General features: G+C 43.9%; 3 protein-coding genes and 1 non-coding gene across 5 annotated transcripts in view; 3 read left to right on the forward strand and 1 right to left on the reverse strand.

The window, feature by feature from the left end:
• Positions 1–4,191: 4,191 nt before the first annotated feature.
• On the reverse strand, positions 4,192–11,073 carry TRMT2A (tRNA methyltransferase 2 homolog A). The gene is made up of 11 exons (XM_027652038.1): positions 10,194–11,073; positions 9,388–9,496; positions 8,722–8,903; positions 7,708–7,822; positions 7,339–7,454; positions 6,895–7,006; positions 6,307–6,429; positions 5,637–5,712; positions 5,047–5,163; positions 4,750–4,846; positions 4,192–4,596 (listed from the first exon to the last, which is right to left on the reverse strand). The coding sequence occupies exons 1-11, from the start codon at positions 10,772–10,774 to the stop codon at positions 4,350–4,352; spliced, it is 1,875 nt and encodes a 624-aa protein (XP_027507839.1). The 5' UTR covers positions 10,775–11,073; the 3' UTR covers positions 4,192–4,349.
• Positions 11,074–11,173: 100 nt separating this feature from the next.
• RANBP1 (RAN binding protein 1) lies at positions 11,174–21,835 on the forward strand. 2 transcript variants are annotated; one of them, XM_027652054.1, is made up of 6 exons: positions 11,174–11,305; positions 13,001–13,137; positions 14,886–15,043; positions 16,943–17,071; positions 18,971–19,036; positions 19,976–21,835. In XM_027652054.1, exons 1-6 carry the CDS (start codon positions 11,291–11,293, stop codon positions 20,098–20,100), a joined length of 630 nt encoding a protein of 209 aa, XP_027507855.1. In that variant the 5' UTR covers positions 11,174–11,290; the 3' UTR covers positions 20,101–21,835. The 2 variants fall into 2 exon arrangements, with proteins under 2 accessions (XP_027507855.1, XP_027507853.1); XM_027652052.1 differs by lacking the exon at positions 11,174–11,305 and adding an exon at positions 11,481–11,768.
• LOC113951453 lies at positions 19,100–19,230 on the forward strand. Its single transcript, XR_003529161.1, has one exon. It is a non-coding gene; the product is annotated as a small nucleolar RNA SNORA77 (small nucleolar RNA).
• A 275-nt stretch (positions 21,836–22,110) lies between the features above and the next one.
• The window catches only part of ZDHHC8 (zinc finger DHHC-type containing 8), a 114,173-nt gene continuing 112,440 nt past the window's right edge, over positions 22,111–23,843 (forward strand). Inside the window, exons 1-2 of the mRNA XM_027652033.1 lie at positions 22,111–22,298; positions 22,481–22,604. The gene's annotated coding sequence lies outside the window, so the exon portion shown is untranslated. The remainder of the gene's footprint in view (positions 22,299–22,480; positions 22,605–23,843) is intronic.

Below are 23,843 nucleotides of genomic sequence, written 5' to 3' on the forward strand. Positions count from 1 at the left end.
ATAACTGGCAATGCTCCTGACTAAGGAAGTCACAAATATGCAAAGTGTTCTCAGCTGCAGCGTGGGCAGGAGGCCTGGGCAGGCACAGCACAGGAGGAGCTGCAGCCAAGGCCCCGCTCAGGGGTTTGTTCTTCACTGGGGTTCTCTGTGGGGTTCTCTGTGGGGTTCTCTGTGGCACTGCAGTGTCTGCTCTGGGAGCCATCCCTGGGTTCTCTGTGGGGTTCTCTGTGAGGTTCTCTGTGGCAGTGTCTGCTCTGGGAGCCACTCTGTTGCCCTGTGAGGGGAGAGTGAAAGCCGAGCTGGTGCTTGTGACTCCTGGAGGAGCTGCTCTGCTCTGTCCTCCCCTCCTCCTGCCCTGGGGAGTGACCCAGCTCACTGCTCTGCACCTGCTGCAGCTTCTGCCCCTTCCCTGGACAGGGACCTGGGGGCTCCAGGGGTTGTTTGCTTTGGGTTTTCTTTTGATTTTTGCTGGGGGGGTTTTGATTTCCTGTGTTACATGGAGAGCGCTGCAGTATATTGAATTTAGTGCCTACTGGATTTTAACAATGTTGGCATCAGTATTGTAAGACCTCCTTTTACATCATGCATTACTTTGGAAATACGTGGAGTTTAATTTATATTTCAAGCTGATGTTCTCTCACGTGTTGCATATGATGTTTGAGGTTAAACAGGAGGAGTCTTGGAGTCTCACCTGTTTCTGTGTTTGAGTGATACCCTCGGGGGTCTCTGCAAATACAAATCCATCCATTTTTTTATTATTGTATTTAGCTTTTTAGTTCCACGAGTTGTAATCCTGGTACAACAGGATACGGGTAGTTGGAAGACTATACATAAACTTATTATTTAAAGAAGTGGCCTGTCTTAAAAAAAAAGAAACAAAAAACACTGCCTCTGCTTTTTTTTGTATAGCTTTAATAAATCTCCATCTTTTGAAGGGTATATAATATTGGTGCAGCAGTGACAAGCAGTGATTGCTGTTTGTCTCTTTGTTTTTATTGGATTTTTTTTGTTTATTTTCCTAAAGACAGGGCTTATATCTTCTATGCCTAAATAGATAGGTTTTATTTCAGCTTCTCTGTTTTCAGCAGAAAAATCTGTACTTGGATGGCACTGTAAAAGACAAATCACCCTTGTAGATCTTTTTATTTTTCTGAAACCAGAATGTCAATGCATTTGCAGGTCACCTGCAGAATATCCATAGATGCCTCGCTTACCAATTTGCTTTCATTAATTTTAAGAGGATTGCTGTATTACCTCACTCTGCCACTATCAGATTCACAAGGTGACCATTGCCCTTAATAACCACCCAGAGATTTCATTGTGAACCAAAGCCTAGAACGTGTATTATGCATTCTAAACAAAACCCAACCACCAGGATGGTATCAGACCTTGCTGCAGCCTTTAACTGGAGAGATGTCCAGGAACCCGCAATAACTGCTGGAACAAACAACGGAACTGCTGTTGATGTCAGTGTGGAGTATTCTTGTGTTTTAATGTTTACTATTGTTTGGAGTGTAACAGTCTTGCATTTGCACATAAGCACGAGCTGCTGTGATAGAGGATAGATCATTGCATTAACTTCAGCTTCTGCATGAACACTTACAGTGTGATTCAAGATGTATCCTAAACTTGTCTTGTAACTTGTGTGTTTTCTAGGTAATCGGCTGTAAAGGTTTAGATCTGACTGTACGAATGCATAAAACAACTGCTGCTTTTGTCACTGATACTTGTTATTTATCCCTTCTATATCCAGAGGAAGATGGGTATTTTTATAGGGATGGAGTGTATTTTTAAGAACTGTTCCATCCTTTGGGGATTAGACAGTTTTGCTTTGCATATTATGTGCTTCTTGACAAAAGTGTGGTTTATTGACTTTAAGGATTCAATTAGTGTGCATTCAAATCTTCATGGTACTGACAGAAAACTTACTGTGACTTGCAGTGACTAGTCAGATGCTACCTACTGGAACACCAGTCATCAGCTTTTTTACATATTTATTAGGCAGAACTGATGAATTAGTTGGGTACTCAGAAGTTTGGAAAGACTATTATGCATAAACTTAACTGTTGTATGTAAACTTCCATTCTCCTGTGATGCTGTTAGGCTTTATACAAATATATTTGTAACATCCAAGTATTTAAAAGCATCATGATTATCTTATTAACTCTCTAAACTGTACTTTGGTCCTGGAGTGAAGTTGAGGAAGTGATATCCTCCTAACTTTCCGTGGGAAGGAATGTGAAGTGCAAGAAGCCATGCTGTTATTAACCAAATAAAATGATCAGTTACAGTATTGCAGTGTGTATCTGGAGGTGGGGAAACAAACCAAACCCGAGTCCATCCCTATTGCCCGAGCAGGTACCAATGGTTGCTCTTTGAGGTGTGGTGGGTGCAGTTGCTTGATGCCAGTGCTGAATTGGTACAACTATAAAGCCTCATTTTCACTGAGCCTCTGCTTGCTTTTTTTCTGCACAATCATGTAATCCTCTGTGTTTGGTCTTTGAGTACTACATGTGTATTTTTCAGACAATTAGTTTTGAGCAATAAAGTTTGATATTATAAAATGCACCAGTGTGATCAGTATTACCATGGCTTAAGCATATCTAGAAAAAGGAACTTTTTTATTCCTTGAGTCCTGTAGGTGTTTTTAATAGAAATTAAATTAGTGCAGGCTCTAACTTCTTGGTTAGGGAAGTACTTGATCACCTTTCTGGTAAGGAATTGAATGTTTAAATGGTTAAACCCTTGGAATTAAATTACAGTGCTTTCTTGAACTGGGATTTGTATTTTTACTTAAATAATGTCAAGGTTGGGAGTGTCTCAGCCCCAAGTGCTGCTTTTGGTACCTGCTGTCACTGGACAGGTGGGGTGTTGTTCAGGCCACATTAAATGTGTATCAGAAGTTTGTTTGGTAACTTGAGATTTGAGGTGGTTTTTCCTTCTCCCAGTCAGTGTTGTGTCTGCTCTGGAGTGTGGATCACAGGCCCTTCATGGCAGCTGCTGGGCACGTCTGGAGAGTGACTCTGCCTGGAGAGCACCTGTGCTGGGCTGGGGCTCTCAGCCAGGTTTGTCTCCAGGCATGGGAAGTGCATGGGCTCAGTGGGGTCACTGTCCTGGTGTGTCTGTGCTGGGGGTTTGTCAAACACAAACTGCCTTTGTCTCCTGCTGCACAGGGCTACGACTAAAACAGCTGGGAAGATACCTGAGGAAAGATCCTTTGGGCCCAGGGCAGAGGTTTGGGACAGAGCACCAGTGTCCAGAAGTATTTCAGCTCTAACTCAAACACTGAAGGAGATGAGGTTGTACTCCTTCTCATTCCTCAGTGATCCCTGAATTACACAGCTCTTCCAAAAACACTTTCTGTGGGGCCAAGGTTACCCTTTCAGAGCTCCTGCAGGATCAGAACACCTCAGTGGGGCTGCAGAAGTTCCTGGAGATCACTGGCACCCCCTGAAGGCACCCCCTGAGCAGCCTCACTGACACTGAGAGGAGGAGGAGTCTCTTGCCCAAAAAGGACAAGTGTCTTCCCTCTCCTGCCATGGCCTGACTGGGGGCAGTTTGCAGGGTGAGGGCCTGGCTGGAGCCTTTAGTTCTGAGGTTTAGGACACTCAAGCATTGATTGTCCCGTCCGTGCAGCTCCAGCCTGGTCAGACTGACTGCGGCTGAGGGGAGGGGGGCACTGAGGTTGGACTGAGTTTGTTGCTTCCTAGGGAGGAGTCAGCAGTGAAATGATCTGTGGAAGGTTTAAGGTTGCTCCATCTTCACTTGCCTCCTCAGCCAGGGTGTGGTTTTGACAGGCTGGCAGAGCCCAGGGGAGCAGTGACAGTGACACTCTCCAGAGTGCCTGGTGTTGGCTGGAGGTGAGTAGCAGCTGTTCACCAAGGGTGGTGTGTTCACACTCATGGGAAGGGGTGGTCTTGCATTAAAAATCAGCCCATGTTTCAAGTAGTTGTATCTGCATAGAGTTGTGGAATACTTTATTTAAAGCCATTTCAAAGAGGGAGACAACTCTGGGCATGAGGAGAAAAGTAGAATTTGGGTTTAATAGTACCTAATGCCCCATCCCTGGAAGTGTCCAAGGCCAGGTTGGATGGGGCTCTGAGCAACCTGTTCTAGTGGAAGGTGTCCTTGCCCAGGGCAGGGGGCTTGGTATGAGATGATCTTTAAGGTCCTTTCCAAACCAAACCATTCTGTGGTTCTACAATAATGAAATTTCATTCATGAGTATGAGGAAAGAACTCGAAGCCTTGCACCTACTCTGCTGCACAGAGATTTATTCCCTGGATGTTACAGACACGATGTTATGGACGCAGCTGGCCAGGCAGGGGTTTGTGCACAGTGTCCCTGAGTCAGGGTGACTCCCTGGCCTGGCCTGCAGTGTCTCCATGGCCAGCACCTGCCTGGCTCCCTGCTGTGTCTGAGGGGACCCCTCCTGCCGTGGGCTGAGCTGCTGCCGAGCTGCCGTTGGCGAATTCCACGCGCTCAAAGCAGAGCAGTAACTCACAGTGCCTGGTCTGGGGGAACAGATCCACGGCCATGGCTCGCACCGGGCGGAAGGAGGCTCCTCTGACCCTGTTGGACGGGGCCCGGCAGAGGCTGAACAGGAAAGGACAGAAAGGGGAGGAAGAAATGAATCCATGTTTTAGTCTGCTCCTCCCCACTGCTCTTCTTCTAAGAGCTCCCCCTCCCCAGCAAGCACAATTTGTCTTAAGATATTTACTAAGTCAACCTAATGCAAGAAACACTCACTCTACAAAGTTGTTCATCGCGGCTCTGGGATTGCAGGAGACATAAATGAGCTTCTTCAGATGTTCAGCTCTTCTAATGGCAAGAATTACCTTGGAATCTGGATGATCAAAACCAAGACAGCTGTTTAGTGGCTCTGTGTGCAGCAACAGACTGGCAGAGAAATTCCAGGAACAAAGTGCTGCAATACCCTGCTGGTTCAGGCTGTTCCTGCAGCCTCCACCTCATTTGTCCCGTTGGTGTTTCCTTGGGTTCCCCCCCAGCACCCCTGAGCAGAACAGCCCCAGCTGGGGAACTTACGCAGCCCTGCTCGTGGGGGATCCACAATAGTGACCAGGTTCTGAGGAGCCAAGACGTTCATCAGGGAAGGGACAACATCTTCTGCCTTCCCACAGTAAAATTCAACATTGTTCAGTTCTGTAAGAACAAGAAGGGATGTCAGAGTACTCACCACTACATTGGATATTAAGTTCTCATGCCTTAGAAACTACAAATTGTTTAGTCTACCATGAAATCAGTGTCATTTAAACAATCACTGTTATTTCAGATCATTTAAACAACAGTCATTTGAGCATCTTCCATTATCTGGACTAAAGCAAAACCCCACAGCCAACAGCTACTGTTAATGTTTTATTTAGGAGGATAATTGGTTTCATTTCACTTCTCCACTGAAATGTTTTACTTTTGAAGAAGGAAAAAAAGCTAGCTTTTAGTCAATGGGTGAATTGATCTCATGGGTTAACACAGTATTTGTTTTCAAGAGAGATTAAGTGTTTAAAATGGACAAGATCACTATCAACAACATGTAATTCCAGGCTGCTCAGATAAGGTAAAGAGCAACTGGCTGTACAACTACTGCTTAACAAACACAGCATTTCAGCTCAACTCACCATTGATCTGGGCATTGGCTTTGGCATCCTGCACAGCTTCTTGGCACAGCTCAATTCCAATCACCTTCTTCACTTTCTACAGAATCAAGGGGAGAAGCTCCCTCTGTGTAAGTTTAACCACTTTTCATAGCATCAGCAATTAACAGGAACTTTGCCCAGTACCTGGTCACAGAATTATTGCCTTGCAGGCAGAAAAAAGGCTGAGAAGGGACCTGTGCAAATCCATAGTGACTTTTTTAACTGAAACTGTGGGATGAACACCCTTTATCCCAACCTGTATGGGACAGACAGACTCCAGTTTTGCTGGCATCTTTCTTTTTGGGGGGCCAGACTTCCTTACATGCTCTAGCAAACTCCACTCTACCCAGATGTAAGAAATGTTGGTTATTCATATCCAGAGCTTGCTGAGAAAGCCCAGACTAGTTAGTGTCAACTAGCCCAGACTAAATTAGCTTCAAAATAATTTAGGCTGCTCAACACAAGGGTGAGCTTCCATAATGACTTGGTAAAACAGCTGCAGGCAGTTTAATTAGACGTTGTTTGAAAAAAATTAAGGTCCAATGTGTTGCATTTCGAATGTATCGAGTATTTTCTTTCATTGTAACCACCCTTAAAATTAGCTGAAGAAGGCAGTTAAAGCAGCTCGTGCCCAGGGGGAGCAGGGGCTCACCTTGGCCAGGGAGATGCCGATGGTTCCTGTGCCACAGCAGATGTCCAGCACGGTGCTGTCGGGGCTCAGCTGGGCCCAGTCCCCGATGGCCGCGTACAGAACCTCTGCAGCCGCCGTGTTCACCTGGCAACGGGAGTTCCCAAGGGATAAACTTCCTCAGCAGTAGCAAATGTGCTTTAGTGAGCCTTAGCAAAGCACGTTTTCTTGTTCCTAAGACACAACTCAGCTTCACGTGTAAGTTCAAAACACACATTTAAAGTGCTGGAAGGCTCGAAATAAGTTTTGGAAAAGCGAACAAAACTGAGTCCTGCAAGATCCCCAAACCATCCACTGCATGTTCAGTGTTACCAAGACTGCCATGGAACAGGAGGCAAACAAAATGAACTCCTATAAAGAAAAAGTTGTCCTCAGTGTGCTCCCATCGAGTTTACACTCATTCACTGCTTTTACAGCCAAGAGAGAGATTTAATCACACTAAATATAAAAGATTAAATCTCTAGATATATAATATCTTGTTCCACAGCATTAGTCAAGCTCAAGGGCATTAATGCAAATCCAGTGAAATTAGGAACTTCACGTCATCCTTACCTGAAAAAATGCATGAGGAGAAATTCTGAACTTTAGGCCAAGAAGTTCTTCATATATGTACTTGTCACCAGCCACGTGCTCCAAAGGCAAGTCTTCTAGGTTGGGAGATTTCCTGAGGGTGGGGGAAGAATGGGGAGACAAAATAAGGGAGAAGACAAACATGTTTGTTACAATTTCTGCCAAAGCTGTAGTCACCCCAAAAATTGTAGTGCTACATCCTAAGCAGTAACATTTTTCATCTCTTAGAGACTCTTCTTGGTCATTTCTGCCCTGCTTATGGGAAATTCCAACAGTCTCTTGTGGAAAAGGTAAGTGACTTGCAGAAATGAGTAACACTGATGCTACTTCTCTGAAATAGCCCAAACAAGGCTGTGCAAGTGCTAGCTGCTGTTCTGCAAACACAAAACATGCCCCACAGTCCCCCAGAGACATCAACTCCCTCACCTTTGTCCTTCCTCCACAAAGTACAGAGAGGTGACACCACTGCTCCGTCCCAGCCCTTCTGTGAAGTATTTTGCCAGGGAGCTTTTCAGGTCAGTGAGCTCTTCCTTACTTAATTTCTACAGGTTTCATTGGAAAGAAGGGAGAATAATCACCTGAGTGACTTGGAGATGTGATTTAGTGTGTACTGTTTATAACATTTGAACGACTTGTTCGTTTCCAGGTATCAGTCTAAAGAGAACTGGAGTAGCAATGCAAGGCAGACTACAGCAAGTAATGGCTGTATTTCCCTTCTGCATGCCCAGACCCCAGACTCAGGTGCCAGCATTTCCCAAGCTGTGTGTGCTGCACAGGCTGTGTGCAGGGCAGTACCTGGGGGTTGAAGTAGGCGATGGCCATGAGGTGGCCGCTCCTGCTGCTGCGCACAGTGAGCTGCTTCCAGTGCCCCTCGTACGTCTCGGGGCTGTAAACGGAGTAGGGGGTTGACCTGCAATTTGCAGAAACTCTGTTACTTACACACAGAATTACTTTTGTTTTGCATAACATTAAACAGTTCATGGACACAAAAGAACATCGCTGTCCAAAGCGATGGGGAAAAAATATTAAGTACAAACAGAGGCTGCACTGATCTGTCAAGAAAGGAATGACTCCCACATCTCAGCTGAGAGAAAAGAACAGAAAGGACTGATGAAGAGAGAACATCTCCTAAAGCAAAATACTGTGTGCCTAGTTCTCAAAATCCTTTTACCCATTTTAACCCATCCAAAATTACAGAGAGGCAACAGGCAGCTTCTCATCACGTTCAGAGAATGACACCACCTTTTATATCATTAGCTGCTCTGCTTCATACCAAGTTCAAACCTTCCACCTTCATGATTCATCTGAGGTTTCCATTTTTGAGGATTTAATTGCTTTTTAAAGAAAGCACTCATTTTTCTAAAAAAGTATTGTTGCTTAAATGTACAACTTCTGTTTTATTCCTTGCTGTAAGGATGATTCTTCTCTTCCTCCCAGGAAGCAGTGGACCTTTGTTATTCAAATTTCTCCTTTTAATAGCATTTCTTTGCAGTTAGTGGAAGAAGCTCACAACTAACACACACTTTTTATTGTAGACTTACAAGTCCCAGTGCTTGCAATAAAACTGTGTTCAGCTTGTCCCTGTCCCCCCATCTCAGAGCAGCCCAGCAAGAGCAAGGGAAAAATACCCTGTGAGCCCGTGATCCAGGCACAAGGTGGAAAGAAAGAATCGCTGAAAACTGAGCCTGGTACATCTTAGGTCTTCAAGCTCAGAACAAACACTAAGCTTTTCATAATATTTCATTTTACAAATAATTTTTGAGTAAGATATCAAAACCTTTACGGATAACTCATTTTACTTATGCTCACCTTATGAAGTCTTGGAAAGCTTTTACTACTTTTTTGGCAATAGCAGGAATGTGAACAGTATCAAATGGCTCCACTACAGCACATGTACCACCCTTATATTTGCCAAGACGACAACCCACAGTTTTGTCTTCTTGATTTACACCAATCCCAATCAAGAACTCACATTTGTTGCGATATTCAGTCTAGATTCAAAATAAAGTTATGTAAGATATTTATATAGCATTTATTTGTACATGCCAAGTTTCTCCTGAAGCAAATCCCCTATGGTTAAATGCATTTGCAAACGGACACAGGACATTTAGTTCATATGGAAGATACTCATGGATTTTGACCTGTGTGAACTAACACTGAAAAGTGTTAGTAAGTCTTGTTATCTAAAGAGCAAACTATTGCCTCTGCTGAAGAATGTATTAGCTTACAACACAGGCTTGCAGGGACAGCATATTCATTTTAAACTTAGAATATCCAGTTAATTGTGTCTATTTTCTGCTTCCTATAAATACGTCCACACAGTATTTACATGAAAGGCAACAATGTCTAAAATTCATCATTTATTATTACAAGATGAAGTCCAATACTCACTGTCCACTCTCTCCTAAGACCAAATAAGGAACGTACCCCTCAGCTCATTAACCCCAGCCCACACTTCACCTGGGCTGACATTACCTGTAATGGTGACGCTTTCACTCCCTCCACCGGGCAACACAATTTATTGAACTTCTGCTTCTGCAGGAACAACCAAGGTAATAAAGCTCTGTTGTTATTTCCTATTTCCCTGCCCAAATCAGAAACAAAAAGTATAAAGCATACAGTTAGAGAAGCTGAGGCCAACAGTTGCACAAAACATTTTCTTGTATAGGGCACAAAAACGCATCAGATTATCACATGGAAGAGTATTTCTTCCAGAATTTTTTAACAGGCAAACCCTCTCCAACTTTGTAAGAGCTGACCTGAAAAAATAAGGGTTAAATGTAGCTACAGTGGTGTGTACTGGATTTATCAATGTACCCATGCATGAAAAGAATGCCAATTTTATCCACGTAAGGCAAGAGACAGAAGTGATACTTTGATCTACAAAGACAGGGCGTAAAATTTTGAGGGGATTTTAAAAGAGAAAATCCCAATAGTAATTTACCACCTCTGCAGATTGATTATCTCTTATACCCTTTGACAATGCCATTTTTTTAAGGGCACAAACATCCTCCTGCTTATGGAACAACACTTTAAAAACAATTCCCCTTCATTTAGCAATTTTTTGAAGCTGGCCAAGAACAGCAAGTTTTGTCAACTGGAACAGCTTTTGGGCCCTACCATCGCAGATTAATCTTCTATTTACTTTGACAGGGGATCTGAGTTTTGACCTACCTCTAACTCACTTCATTTTAGAGGTAGCAATTGGTGTGAATTTAGCTACATCCCATCACAAGGCCAAGTCTCGCACACACTACAGTAGCGTTACAAACAGGAATTACTTTGTCAGCTTCTGCAGCACTTGCTCGCACTCCCGCAGCTTCTGTGCCAGCTGCTCCTCGTAGGGCACGTTCCACAGCGGGGTCACCACGTCCGCGATCCGCTTGCTCAGGGGCTCGTCTCCCGAGGGAGCCGCGCGCTTCGCCTCCCCCGGCCCCGCGTCCTCCTCCTGCCGCCTCTTCTTGGCGATGGGGTCGGCTTTGGGCTTGGCCAGGCGCACGCTGAGCCGGCGGCTCTTCCAGAGCGCGCCCTGCAGCACCCGCACGGCCTTGTCCCGCTCCTCCTCGCTCTTGAACGTCACGAAGGAGAACGTCTGCTTCCCGAAGAGTTTGATCTTGTGCGGGTTGAGCCCGTACTTGGCGAGGAACTTTTTCACGTCGTTAAACCCGATGTACTTGGGCAGGTTCTGTATCTCTACTTTGTAGATCTCGGAGGTGAACAAGTCTCCCTTGATGTATCTGTACACGTCGGGGCTCTCAGCGGAGTCTCCCCCGGCCCGGCTCTCCGGCTCAGCGCCATCTCCAGCCCCCTCCGCCGGGGCCGTGAGGCCGCCGGGCTCGCAGGGACCGCGTTCCTCCGCCATGGCCCCGCCGCCCCTCAGCCAGCCCCGCGCACCGCCCGGGGCGGGGCCGCGGCGTCACGGCCGGGCCGCTGCGAGGGGAACGGCGGCAGAGGGACGATCGGGCTGGTTTTTAATCTCTGCCCCTCGGCGCGGCCCTCAGGCACCACAATGAAAGGAGCGGCTCGGACACCGCCTCCCCCCTCACGCGAGCGCGCGCCATCTTGAGCCCCCCTCCCTGCCGCGGGCGGGCGCCGCCATGGCGCGGGGGGCGCCGGGAAAAGCGCCGGGGAACGGGGACAACGAAAACGCTTCTCGGGGGGACGGCGACACGGGGAGCGGCCCCCGGGGCGGGCTGCGGAGCGCGGGGCCGGCGCGGCGGGGCCGGGCGGGCGGCGCGATGGCCGCGCCGGGGCGGGGCTGAGGGCAGCGGGCGTTTCCCATCGTGCCTCGCGGCGGCGCGGCGCGGGCTGCGGGAATGAGGTAAAGGCGGGCGGGGCGCGCGCAGGAAGCGGCGAGCGGAGCGCGGACAGCGGGGCCATGGCCGACACCGCGGTGAGGGACGGGCGGCGGGGCCGGGGGGCGGCGGGGCCGGGCGCGAGGAGAGCGGAGGAAACAGGTGGGGCCCGGGGCGGGGGGCCGGGGTCGGGCAGGGCCCGGGACGAGCGCTGGGCCGCGCCGGGGGCCGCGCGGGGCCGGGGCGTTGCGGCCGTTCCGCCCCACCCGCCGCGGCCGTTCCCTCAGGCGCTCTCGGGTGATCCCTCTCCCCCGTCTCCCTCCTTTCTTCTCCAACTTCTCCCTGTCCCGCCCCTCCCCCGGCCCGCCCGGCCGGACCCCGGTGCCGCAGCCGCTCCCCCACGTGCTCCGTGTCGCGGGTATCGGGATAGCGGGCCCCGCGTTCCCCCGTGTGCTCGCTGTGAATGGTGCCTTTCTCATGCCTTCTGTAATTAATCGCTCGGGCGCAGGATGGACGATGAATTGCCAGGCGGAACGTGCTGCTTACACAGGACAGGACAATGTATAAAAGTTTGGCTAATGCTTCTTTTCCTGTTTTTTGAAAACAGATGTGACGTAACGCCTTTCTTGCTTTTTTCCCCCCCCATTCTGGAACGCTGGGGACGTAAAGCTAATGATACCTCCTTTGACGTTGTTGACACAACTGGATTTTACTTTGCCACATTTCTTACCTCATTCTCCTCCCTCTCCCCCCCCTTTATTTTTTCACTATTTGGTAAAAATAGGCTGCTTTATTTTAGCTGCTTTACGTGTATACCTGCACTGTAAAGGATGTTGTGCACAGAGCCTGTAAGAGTGGACTCCTTCATCTGTAAAGTAAAAATAGGATTTAAGTGTCCCCAACGTATGGATTGTTTTTCCTTTCTCTGTTATTCAAGCAGAAACAAAAAAAGCCAAACCCGAATCAGTTCCCTTGTCCCAAATCAGTTCCCTTGTCCCAGGACAGCTGTTTTGTGGTTTTATTAAACTTGCATATGAATCTCCCTTCTAGGCTTGTGTAGTGAGTGCTTCTCAGCAGCCCATAGGTATGAAGCACTGGAGATGTTTATCACTTACCTACTGGGCACACAGTAAAAACTGTTCTTAAGCTTAATGAATGCTACGACAGATTCCTAAAGAACTTAAATAGGAAGTAGTAGTTTGGCCATTTACCCATAACCTAAAGTTCCTGGAAGAGTATTAAAGCAAAAAACTTAAATTATTGCATGAGGTTTAGAGCTGTGCCTCAGAAATATCTTTGGCTGCTGGTGATTCTAATACATAAAACAGAATGCTGAACTTGGGATGCAGTGTGTCCCTTAAGCTGGGTTAGGTGGTTGGTTCGGTGTTGTGGGGGATTTTTTTCTATTTTTCCCATTAGTGATGGGTCATTAGGCTCTAAGAAATAGTAGGGTTTTAGTAGCATAAGACACATTATATGGGAGAAATGGTTGAAAAAATTACTTTTCCATAACCAAGAATTATTGCTCCAAGGCCAAGCCTCTGCACAGTTCATGAGTGGTAGGATTAAAACATCCAGCACTGCATGAACACCTTTTTGTTTCATACTTTAACCATATGTTGACTTGAAAGCCACTTGTTTTCAGCTATAATAGTTTTTCTTTACTGTTACAGGGTATTTCAGTTACTAAGATCTAATTGCTGAAAAGTCATAAAGGTTTTAATTTGAAATATATGTACTCCAGGCTTTAGGTTCACAGCATAGTTATTTGTTTGTGTTCTCTCTCTCCTCAGGAAGCACACGAGGAGCATGATACTTCTACTGAAAATACAGATGATTCTAACCACGACCCTCACTTTGAGCCCATAGTTTCCCTTCCTGAGCAAGAAATAAAAACTCTGGAAGAGGATGAGGAAGAACTCTTCAAGATGTAAGTGCAATAATTCTGTCTGTTGTCTGAATGCTTATTATGCTTTAACTTGACCGTTTATAGAAGGCTGTATGAAGCTGTAATGCAATTTGGTTGGTGTTTACTGTGATGGCAGAGATTGAGTGGGGAGTGACTGATAACAATGCCCCAAGAAACTGAAGTTTGGAACAACAGAAGGGAGCTGATAGTGCAGATCTGTCTTTAGAACTGTTCAGCATGAAACAAAACAGTAACTTAAATAATAATAAGAGGCTTGAAGTTGTGTGATCACAATGTAGAACAAGTATCTTGTGAGGAAAGAAAGGAGATCTATATGGTGTTGCTGCCATGTATCCCCAGATAGAGGGTGATGCACAATGTACTGAAATAATAAAAGCAACAGATGCAGCATTGGGGCATTTGTGGCAGCACCTCTTTCTTGTCTAAAACGTAGTTTTATCCCTAGATTGGGCCTAGTGTCAAATCAGGATAGCTTGATCTGCCTGAAGAAAAGTGTAGCCTGAAGGCTTAAGAAGTGTTTTGAGTTTGATCCCTGATGTGCTTACTTTAAATAGATTTAAAAAATACTGGTTTTACTTAAACACAGAATATTATTGCTCATCTGGAAGAGAGCAATATTATACAGCATCCTTACACAGATGCTGGTGGTAACTCAAGTGCTGGTCAGGTTCTGACAGGTACATGGTGAGATCTCTGACCTTTGGCCTCCCTGCTTGTCAGGGCCAGCATCACATGGAAGGATTTTTTAAAGACTTATTTTATTTTAAAAGATTGTGGTAGTGAAATAACAGTGTAAGTTCTGGTGTTCTGTAGGTTAATTTTCATGTCTGCAAAGGGGTGATGGAGGAAAGGAGTCCTGTTTTTGTGAATGCTGGTGGTTCTGATAGTTAAACTTGGGGAATAACCTGCTGAATGCCAGCTGGACTTGGAAGGAATAACTTGCTTTGGTCCAGGTAGTTAATGTGAGTCAGAGTAGCTTGCTCCAACATTTGACACTTTCTCTTGAAGCCCCTGGTTTATTACAAGTGCCTCTCCCTTGCATTTGTGTATCTGCCCTGCAGTGTGAGCAGGTGCCTCCTGTTCTGTACCAGTGTCCTAAACTCCTCCTTAGCAGAGCTCAGGCTGTGTCTTGGCTCAGTTTTGGCCAGTATCCCAAACTCCTCCTGTTTCTCCTCTGGTGGCATCTTGGAAGGTTCAGCAGTGATGTTCTGGAGCAGACATGTTCCACGTTATTCCTGATTGAAGGAGAGCAGCAAGTAGGCTTTTGGAGTTAAAGAGAAATGAGTGACTCTAGAGGGTGAGGCACTTTAATAGCTGATCAAACACTGGGCTTGGAATTTTACAAGAGTCTTTACTTAGCATTAAGCTGCTAAATTTTGTGAATTACTGTTGCTGGGAAGATGAAGCAGTTGTACCGATACATAAGAACTCTGGCTATAGCAACACTTGTTAATTAGCTCTCTGAATTTAAAAGGTTGCCTAAACCAAATGTGTTTGTCATCTCAAAGAGTGTCCAGAACCTGCTGGATTTTAATATAGTCATTACATCATTTCTGATAGCTCATTATTAAATTTTAATTTATCCCATCAGTTTCTAAATCTGTGTGATGAATTAGAACAGAGACCCTTATAAAAGGAATTGTTTTCTTCTGGTGTGTGGCTTTCCAAAGCACTGTGCAGCTCAGTCAGCTGTGGGGTTTCAGTAAGTGTTCCTGCATGCAGAGTAATGACATTCTCTCCTCCTCCAGGCGAGCGAAGCTGTTCCGGTTTGCGTCCGAGAACGAGCATCCCGAGTGGAAGGAGCGAGGGACTGGTGATGTGAAACTCCTGAAACACAAGGAGAAGGGAACAATTCGCCTCCTCATGCGGAGGGATAAAACTCTAAAAATCTGTGCAAACCATTACAGTAGGTTCTACACCACAGTCCTCCTTGGTTTGGTTTTAAGCAATGGCTCTGCAGAGTCGGGCAGTGTAGGTTAAGAACTCGGTGGGTTTTCAGTAGCAGCTACAGAGGTGCTGTACGTCTTTTGAACAGACATCAAATTTATATTAGACTGTAAATACAGTTGTCTCTTGCTCTTCACACAAGGCCACAAGCATCAAAAACCATTAGGGCTTATTTTTGTTAATGGAAGGAAGCTGCAATTTTTTTCCTTCAGACTCTGATACTGCTCTAAGACTAACTAAAGTCACTTTAAAATTTAGCTGGGATAGACAGGCATTATGTAACTTCCAGTTGTGTGTAGTTTACTTTAATGATTGATAGAGTATAGAAAATGCAGGCCTTAATACTGTTTGGGATAAGAATTTAATGTATGCTGGCTTGCTTTTGTAAAAGGGTGAGAAAACCCATCATGTAATAATTTACTACTTAAAGCTAAATCTTGGAATTGCTAGAACCAATCCCTTAACCATCAGAAAACAGATACTGAGGTGCCAAACTAATCTCTGTCTGCCCTTCTCTGCTTGTGAAATAAACTGAAATGAATGTGGTGCATTGGGCTGACTCACTCAAAAAAGAATCCTCTTTGAATAAAAGGAACATCAAAGTGCAGGACATACTTGAAAGTCAGCATAAATTGCAACAAGTAGATTAATTTGATAATACTTTGTTGCTTGCTTTGGTAATAGTCAGATTTTTATAGCAGGAGTATATAGTGGTCTGTGGAGTTAAACTACATTTAGATAACTTAAAATAAGAAGTAGCTTAATAACAAACCTCAAGTCAGAAGCAGTAATTCTTGTTTTCTTGGGGTAGATCCTTCAGAAAGTCAGACTGTTCAGAGGACACAGGTGTTCCTGTTTAGTAAATGAAATGGCAAATATGAAAGCAGTGCAGTCACCAACCAGCAAGAAAAAAACTTTTGTTTAAGGAAATAAATGTTGTGCATATACAAAACAGAACTGATAAATTTACAATGTTCATGTCAAAATTTGTTTGGGTTTTTTTTTCCTGGAAAAGCTGCTCTCAGTATAGATTTGTTCAATGAAGTTGTGCTGACTCACAGGCAGACAAAAGGACTCTCTTCATTTTTGCAAAACGCTGAATGGAACAAAATGTAATTTGATCTCTAGATTTTAAAAATGCAAGGAAGGGAGTAGAGTCTTCAGATTTCTCCTGAACTAAACAGGACCCAAGGGATCAAGGATAAAAAAAGCCCTCCTTAAACTTTGCATGTCTGGAATGCACCAAGTCTTAGAGCAGTGTGAGAACTTCTCCAGTCAGTCAGGTGAAGTAATTGGAACATCTTGGAGGGAAAGGGCTCCATTTACTGGGAGAGAACAAAGGGATTGAAAATACACTGTGTGCACCTTGCAGGGCTGCAGAAGTCTGTCATACCTTATACTACAGCTTTAAATTGATGGCAGAGAAGTTAATTTGATGATTAATTGAAGGAATAATGCTTTTTTTTTAACTAATTTTTGGTAGTATTTTCAGTGTGTAAAGGAAGAATGAATGCTGTTTGTCTGTCTGGATACCTTTTCCTCCTAAGTCATTTGCCTTCAGGGTTGTGCTTAGTGACTGCATCTTAGTATCACAGTCATTTGTTTTAAACAAAAAATTGAATCAAACCCTCAGGTTTTTAACAGTAGGGAATCCTCTGACACAGTGATGGTGCATTGTTTTATTTGGTGATGTAAGGAAAATTATATATGGGCACCACTGTCTTATATTTATCCAGAGTAACTCTGTGCAGAGTGCTCTACGTAACCACTGCAGGCTGTTGCCAGTGGGATTTCTGGAGGCTGCTGTGGAAAACCTTTCCTGTTGTGCTCTGTACATCTTCCAATGCTTTCTTTTCAGTCACACCCTTAATGGAGCTGAAGCCCAACGCCGGGAGCGACAGGGCCTGGGTCTGGAACACACACGCTGACTTTGCAGACGAGTGCCCCAAGCCTGAACTCCTGGCAATCCGCTTTTTAAACGCAGAGAGTGAGTGGATGGCACTGAACTTACCCTGGTTGTAAACTGTTGTGTCACACTGCCTGTCTGAACTGCTGTAAAATCACTGCTGTAGATACACTGTCTCACCCTGCATGGCAGTGTTAGCTAATTACTTCTTTATCTGAGAGGAGTCTGGTAATCACTAAACATGTGTGTTGACAAACACTGTGGTAATTAGGCCTTTAGGAATATTTGTTCAATCTCTGCCCTAGGCCCTTTTTTTAACCTAAGCCATTTCATGCAAGTGCAATGCCAATTAGAATAAAACTGAAAGCAGTTTAGAGGCTCACATGCAGCTTGTGTTCTTTTATCTCAGGTGCTGAATTGTAGTTAAGATTAGATATTTGCATTAGAAGCAGGGAAATCCTGATCTGATATTTCTGGTCCATCTGCATTAGCAGAACATCTAAGTGTTTGCTGGGTTTTTTTTAAATGAAGTTTGTAGTATCTTCTGTGTTTTGATTAGGTGAATCTCTCAGTGAAAAGTGCCAGTCAAACCCCTCATACTAGTTTGTGGGTTTTTCTGGAGTGACTACACTGAGTACCACAACAGCAAAGTAACTCTAATTATGGATCAGCTAGGATTAAATCAAAGTAGTGTCTGGGTGGGGGAGAGTTTATGTTGTTTTTGTTGGTTGTTTTTTTTTTTTTAAACATGTGAAATAAAAAAGTGTTGCATTTCCTGCTTTACAATTTGCCACACCAGTTTAGTGTGTTAGCCTTCTTTTGTCCCCACATGCTAGATGGATCAGTGTATTCTAAAACTAGATGGATTTGCCTGCATCTGGGAAGGACTTAGTGTATTGTGCTTATATCCAACATCATTATTTAGCCAAACAAATCTCTCTGATCCACTTGCTTAGTGCTTGCTTCATGATCAAAAAGGAAATTAAAAGGGTTTGGTAATTATTTGCTCGTCTTCTTTGAAAAGTCCCTTTTTCTGGTGGAGGCTGTTCAGCCTTTTGAATGTTGTGTCCTGGGGGAGAATTCCTGTCCTGCTGTTTGCCCTTTGCAGTACTGACTAAGGAGATGACAGGTGAACAGACAGAAGTATCTCCTTCAAATGTCTCCTCTGTTTGAGATGCTTGAAAAGGAATCAATACAAGCTCTTCCTGGGCTAGTTCCATAGTGCTTTCAGGATTCCTGTGGGGCAACAGTGACCTCGTGTGGGCAACCAGCCCAGCCTGGCATGGGAAGTTACCTCCTCTGTCGCTCTGGGGTTAGGAAGCACCGTGCCCATTCCTCTTTTGTCTCTTGTGCTGGTATTACTCGTGTAGAAACATCAGTGTAGCTAAATCAGCTGGTTGGAGTGAATCGAGTGGTGGCTTAGACCAAAACATCCTGACAGTTGTGCATTCTTAGCTCTTGTCTCAGGAGCAGCTGGAGTGCAGCCCTTGGGCCAGAGTGAGTGCTGTGCTGATGGAACAGGCATTGGCTACCCTTCTTCATGCTAAGAACCCAAGTCATGGGAAGGTTGTGGAAGGCTCCTGGGGTATAACATAGCTCACAAACATAGTAGTTCAGAGCTAATCTTCAGTTTTTTGCATACAGATAGTTGTGTGAGCAGTCTCTGACATGTTCCTATTCCTGTAGGGTAGAGACAGCTGGGAGTTGCAATAACTACAAAACAGCTCCTGCTGGCATTACATTTTGATTATTTTGCAAAATAAACTGCTTCAGTAGACTTGCTGAAGAAAATAAACTGCTTTTGCACAAAGATGTGATTGAAGAATTTTGCATCCTGTGTGATTTACTAGATTACTTCAGAGGTCCCTACAAATGCTGTTTACACAGCTTCTCGTTGGGTGTCTTTCCACAGAATTAGAAATATTCAATGTTGTGAGGCAGCAAAACTAATGAAAAAATATTTTATCGTTATTGAAACAGATGCACAGAAATTCAAGGCAAAATTTGAAGAATGCAGGAATGAAGTAGGCAAGAAAGCAAAGAAAGGTAAGGTGGTCTCAGTTTTCCAGCTGTGTGAGTGGTGACAGTGCCCTGGAGTGTCGAGTTCCAGCAGACTCACTCTGTGCTGAACTGCAGCCTTCAGTTCAGGTGCTTTTCTGTCTGCAAGAGTAAAGCTCACTGCAGTGACCATGGCCTTCTTTGCTGTAGGAGGCTGTTACAGTTGCTGTTGGGACATTGCTTCTTTTGAAAGCATACCAGGGAAGTGTTTATGGTATACAAATGAACTGTGAACACTGCAACCACAGTCCTACTTCTTCCTCCCAGTTCCCTTTCCCAAACTCCACAAAAATATAATCATGCAAGTATAATATTTAATGGTTTGTATAGTTGTTAATGTGTATGAAGTCGTAGCATTTATTCACAGGTCTCTTAATAGATTGTTGCACCACCTTATGGAATTGCCTGTGTGCCAAGATGTGTCACCATATCAAATAAACAATTCCAGCTTTTCTAAGTACAGACTACCTGTGGTCTGCATCAGCATTATTCAAGGTACTTAGACTGGGCTTTGCCAGTTTTAAGAACTCCTGTTCCTCAGTTTCAGACTGGGGAACCTGACTTCTGGTGGTTGTGGTTCAGATGAGAAGAGGCTGGGCCTTGTCTGGGCTCTGTGTGGAGCTTGTCATTGGCAGCAGCACAGCTGGCCAGTTGTTACACAGTTCTCAGTCTCTGTAATTAGGCCCTTATGTGGTGATTAACATATGCAAGTGGTATTTCTTGAACTCTGACATCTGAGATAATAATTACCAGAGGAAAAGAAAAGGAATGAGTCACTCCAGTGGTCGGTGGAGAATGTCTTTATTTTTGTTAACATCCTGAATACCAGCTGTCTCTCCCCTCACCATCCACTTCTCTACTCTTTTCCCTGTAACAGGAAAATCCATTACTGCCTCTATGTAACACTTTTCCTAATCAATCTTTTAGCAGGCACAGACAAAAATGATAGTGCTGATAAAGTTGCTGAAAAACTAGAAGAGCTTTCTGTAAAGGAAGAAAGCAGAGAATCTGAGAAGAAGGAGACCAAGGAAAAAACTGAAGAAAAGCAATAAAATCATCCTGGGCCTTGCAGTTTTTTCTTTACTTTTTTCTTTCTTTTCCTTTTTTTTTTCTTTTTCTTTTTTTTTTTTGTTTTGTTGGGTTTTTTAAAATTTTTTTTTACAAGGGACTTTATAAGGAACACAGATCAACATTCAGGTTGCTTTTTTCTAAGCTTTTGCCCTTTGGAAGGTGTCTTCAGAAAAATCCATTCCCCAGTCATGAAAATGTACTGTGCTAACTTTCTTTTCCATAGTGGAAACACTTATTTATAGTCATCCAAAAGAGTGAATAAAGCAAATGTGAAAACAGCATCAGGGGCAGAACTGTAAAGGCTTGTGAATACACTTGTTTCCTTGGGTGTGAAGCTACATATCATCATTCCTGTGGATTTAGCAGGTTAACAGACTTTTACCAGCAGGGAAGGTCAGGATGCATTCGTGTTTCTTGTCTGGCTTCTCAGTGTGATGTCCCAGAGCTTTCCCTGTGCTGCTGTGTGTGCTGGGCAGGGCTGTGCCAGGGAATGGGGCACTGAGAGCCTTCCTGGCACACTTGGTGCTGAGCCACCAGACAGGGAAAATGAAGGTGGGGGAGAAAATGCATGATGTGAGATTTGACAAGGATTTTCCTCTTAAGAAACAAAACCTGTGCTTCCCCCCTGCCCCAAATTTGCTAATACTACAAAGGCTTGATTCCAGCAGAAAGCTGCTGCTGTTGTCCCAGATCTTCCATGCCGTGCTCCCCGCTGGCTGAAGGCACAGCAGCCTGTTCTGCCAGGTGTGTGTGCAAAGGAATCCAAACTGTGTGAGTACCTTCCTGTGAGATTCCCCCTGTCAGCAGATCCTGGCAGTTGTAGCTAAAATTGAAAAGCTTTTTTTCCCTGGGCTTTGGAGCTCACATTGTTTTTACAAACTGGAGGAGTTCTGAACTTCTCAGATGCTTGGTAGGGAGGCTGTCCCTCTTGGAGGGTGGCAGTCACTTTGGAACAGTTAATGAGTGGTACAAGCTTGAGGGACACTCTCCTTGCCAGAATGGGCAAATTGGATAAACAACAAACATTTGCAGTGAGGAGACTGATTTCAAGGTAGTGCTAGAGTAAGAAGATAAACTATAGTAAGCAATAAAATCAACACAATTAAGTCTGATAGATGAAATGAACTTCGTTGTTGAACACTAATACAAGGATTGTGTTAGGATAGTGATGAAATTTTGCAATAGTTTCCAAAATAATTAATGAAAACCAGACAAAACCTGCTAAACTGTAAGACTGAATGATGTTAACGTTGGATAGCAAGACCTTTTTATCTTCATAAAGAGGCTTTTAACTTGGTCAGGTTCTGCAGCCTACTTGAGGAAAATACATTTTTTAAAAAATCATGTTTTAGCACTGTCTTTTAATGCTACCATGAATGAGTCTTAAATCTGGAACGGTAATTAAGGTACTCACTTCATTCAAACAGAGTAATTCCTTTGGTGTTTTGCACATTCCCCTTCAAGTACAGCAGATATCAAAAGTCTGTTAATTAACAAAGGTGGTTGAAAGGCAAAATAAAATGCTCCTTAGTGTTTCTGGTTTGGAAATAACAAGACAAAGCTATTCTGAAGTATTTAACATTTGAATGTAAAAGCCAAATCTTTATCCATGAGTCACTGTAAATTCTCTGATCTGATAATGTCAAACAGTGTGTCTAAATTGATAGAAATGACATTTTAAAAATTCAAAATAAACTTAAATTTTCATTTAAAGGATTTGCTTGTTGTTTTAAGAACTCTTCCTGGGAATGCATTTTTAGTCTACAGGGGCAAAGTGATGAAGGCAGCAAAATGGGTGAGTTGGATTTCACTGTCAAACGTTGGACAGGAGAGGGGGAGGCAACACCTGAATTACTTAATTTGTCTTGATATTAGATATTTATGATTCCTGCTTATTGTTATTACCCTCTTCTTCCCCTCTTATGCATGTTTAAATGATTTCAAGACATTTCCATTCCTGTTTAGGTTGATTGATCCATGTTAACAGTTCATGGATTGGAGCCATCCTTGCAGGTCTGCAGTCTCAAAGAGCAAAGTTATGAGAGGCCACTAAGTGAACTGATTTCTCTGGATAACGTTTGGCTGAAGAATGTTGTAGTCCCCTAAAGTAAAGGATGGGCAGGCAAAGTTCTGCTCACTTTAGAAGCCATAGGTGTGCTGTTCTACACCTTAAAAAGCAGTAAGTATTTTTAAAATTGATCTCAGAGAAATAGGACTTCTGTGCAAGTCGTTCTAATGATCAGCTTTCTTATATGTGAAGTAAACCAGCACGAGGAGTCCTTGAAATGTTTTTGTAGCTTACTCTGTACTGAGAATTCTCCAGTTCCAGCTGATGCTGTGTTGTCTCGTCCCCCTGCCCAGGTCACCAGGGATTCATGGTTTCCCCCATCCTCACTGTTGACAGGGATATTGAGCTGACAGAACCTGCCCTGCCTTGTCAGGCAGTAACTTGGCTCCAGAACTGCACTAGTCCTTTTTCAGAAAGGTAGGCTTGTAGTGCAGAAGCTCCCTCTGGAATTTGTGGGCGCAAATACATCAGTTGCCTTATACTCGTTTCTGCAATGGCAATAACTTCAGTGTGATTAATGTCTGAACCTGTTTGAAAGCCTTGTGTCAGTAAAAATAGATCACAGAAATTGCTCTAATTCACTGTTCAGACACAGCACAGAAATTCAACTAATCTTTAATTTCTGCAGTTCAGAGGAGTGTGGTGAGACTTTGTCTCTAGGATTTTAGAGGCAAATTTGATTCTAGGTTCTTTTAACACCTGCAGTTCAACAGTGGCAACTTTCTTTTTTTACTCCCAGTGAGGCAAGGTAACTCAGCATGTTTAAAATAGTGGGGAATATAGCTTTGTTGATGCAGCTGGATAGAGAATAAAGTCTTTTTAAACACTTCCAACTTCAGTAACAGCATTATTGAGAATATGAATCTTACAAAAGGTACAACTGCAGATTTTTTAAAGGTTTTAATCTATTTTCAGTAAAGAAGGAAAATACAGAGGGTTCATAAAGCATTGGCAGGTGCTGAAGTCTGCATTTTGTAAAAACTCTGCTTGAGAGGCTTAGAAAGATGCTTTCCAGGCCAGGCTTAGTGCCCCAGCCTTTGGTGGTAGTGATGGGTTTGTGTGCACAAAGCTGGATGGGTGAATATCTGAGGACACCTCAGTAATGAATTTAACCTTGAAACCGTTAAATTTTGACAAGCATCAAAGTAGTGTCTTCTTAGCAGGTAGTTAGGGTCTTAAAGAAGCCTACTTACAGCAATGAATTCAAACCAGCTCCCTCTAAATCCCATGTTAATGATTTTGAAGACTACACTAATGTGTTGGGTTCTTTTTTTTTCCCCTCCAGGAATAAGCTTGTGTTAGTGATCCTAAATGTCCCGTTAAGAAATTGCCAACACCACAGTTTGTTGTGGTTTAATACTGTGACATTTTTTTTCCCTGGGTGATGAGGATATTTCTCAAGACTACCCCATATAATTCAAGTTACATTGCTTCATACAAGCAGTGCTTATCAGTTTAATATTTGTTTGCTGGTATATGAACACTGTTGGCTTCCAGAGTTTCAGCAGCATCATTTAGACGGATAGTTCATTCTAGTGGAGGACAATTACACTTAAGTAACAGTTTTAAACAGGATGGTTGGTGAATCTTCAAAAGTGTTTGGAGGCTCCGGGTTTTTCCGGAGTATGGAGTGGGAGAAAACCCGGACTGGATTTT

This window comes from Corapipo altera, unplaced genomic scaffold (genome assembly GCF_003945725.1).
Source record: "Corapipo altera isolate COAL_440 unplaced genomic scaffold, ASM394572v1 67, whole genome shotgun sequence".
Lineage (NCBI taxonomy): Eukaryota > Metazoa > Chordata > Aves > Passeriformes > Pipridae > Corapipo > Corapipo altera.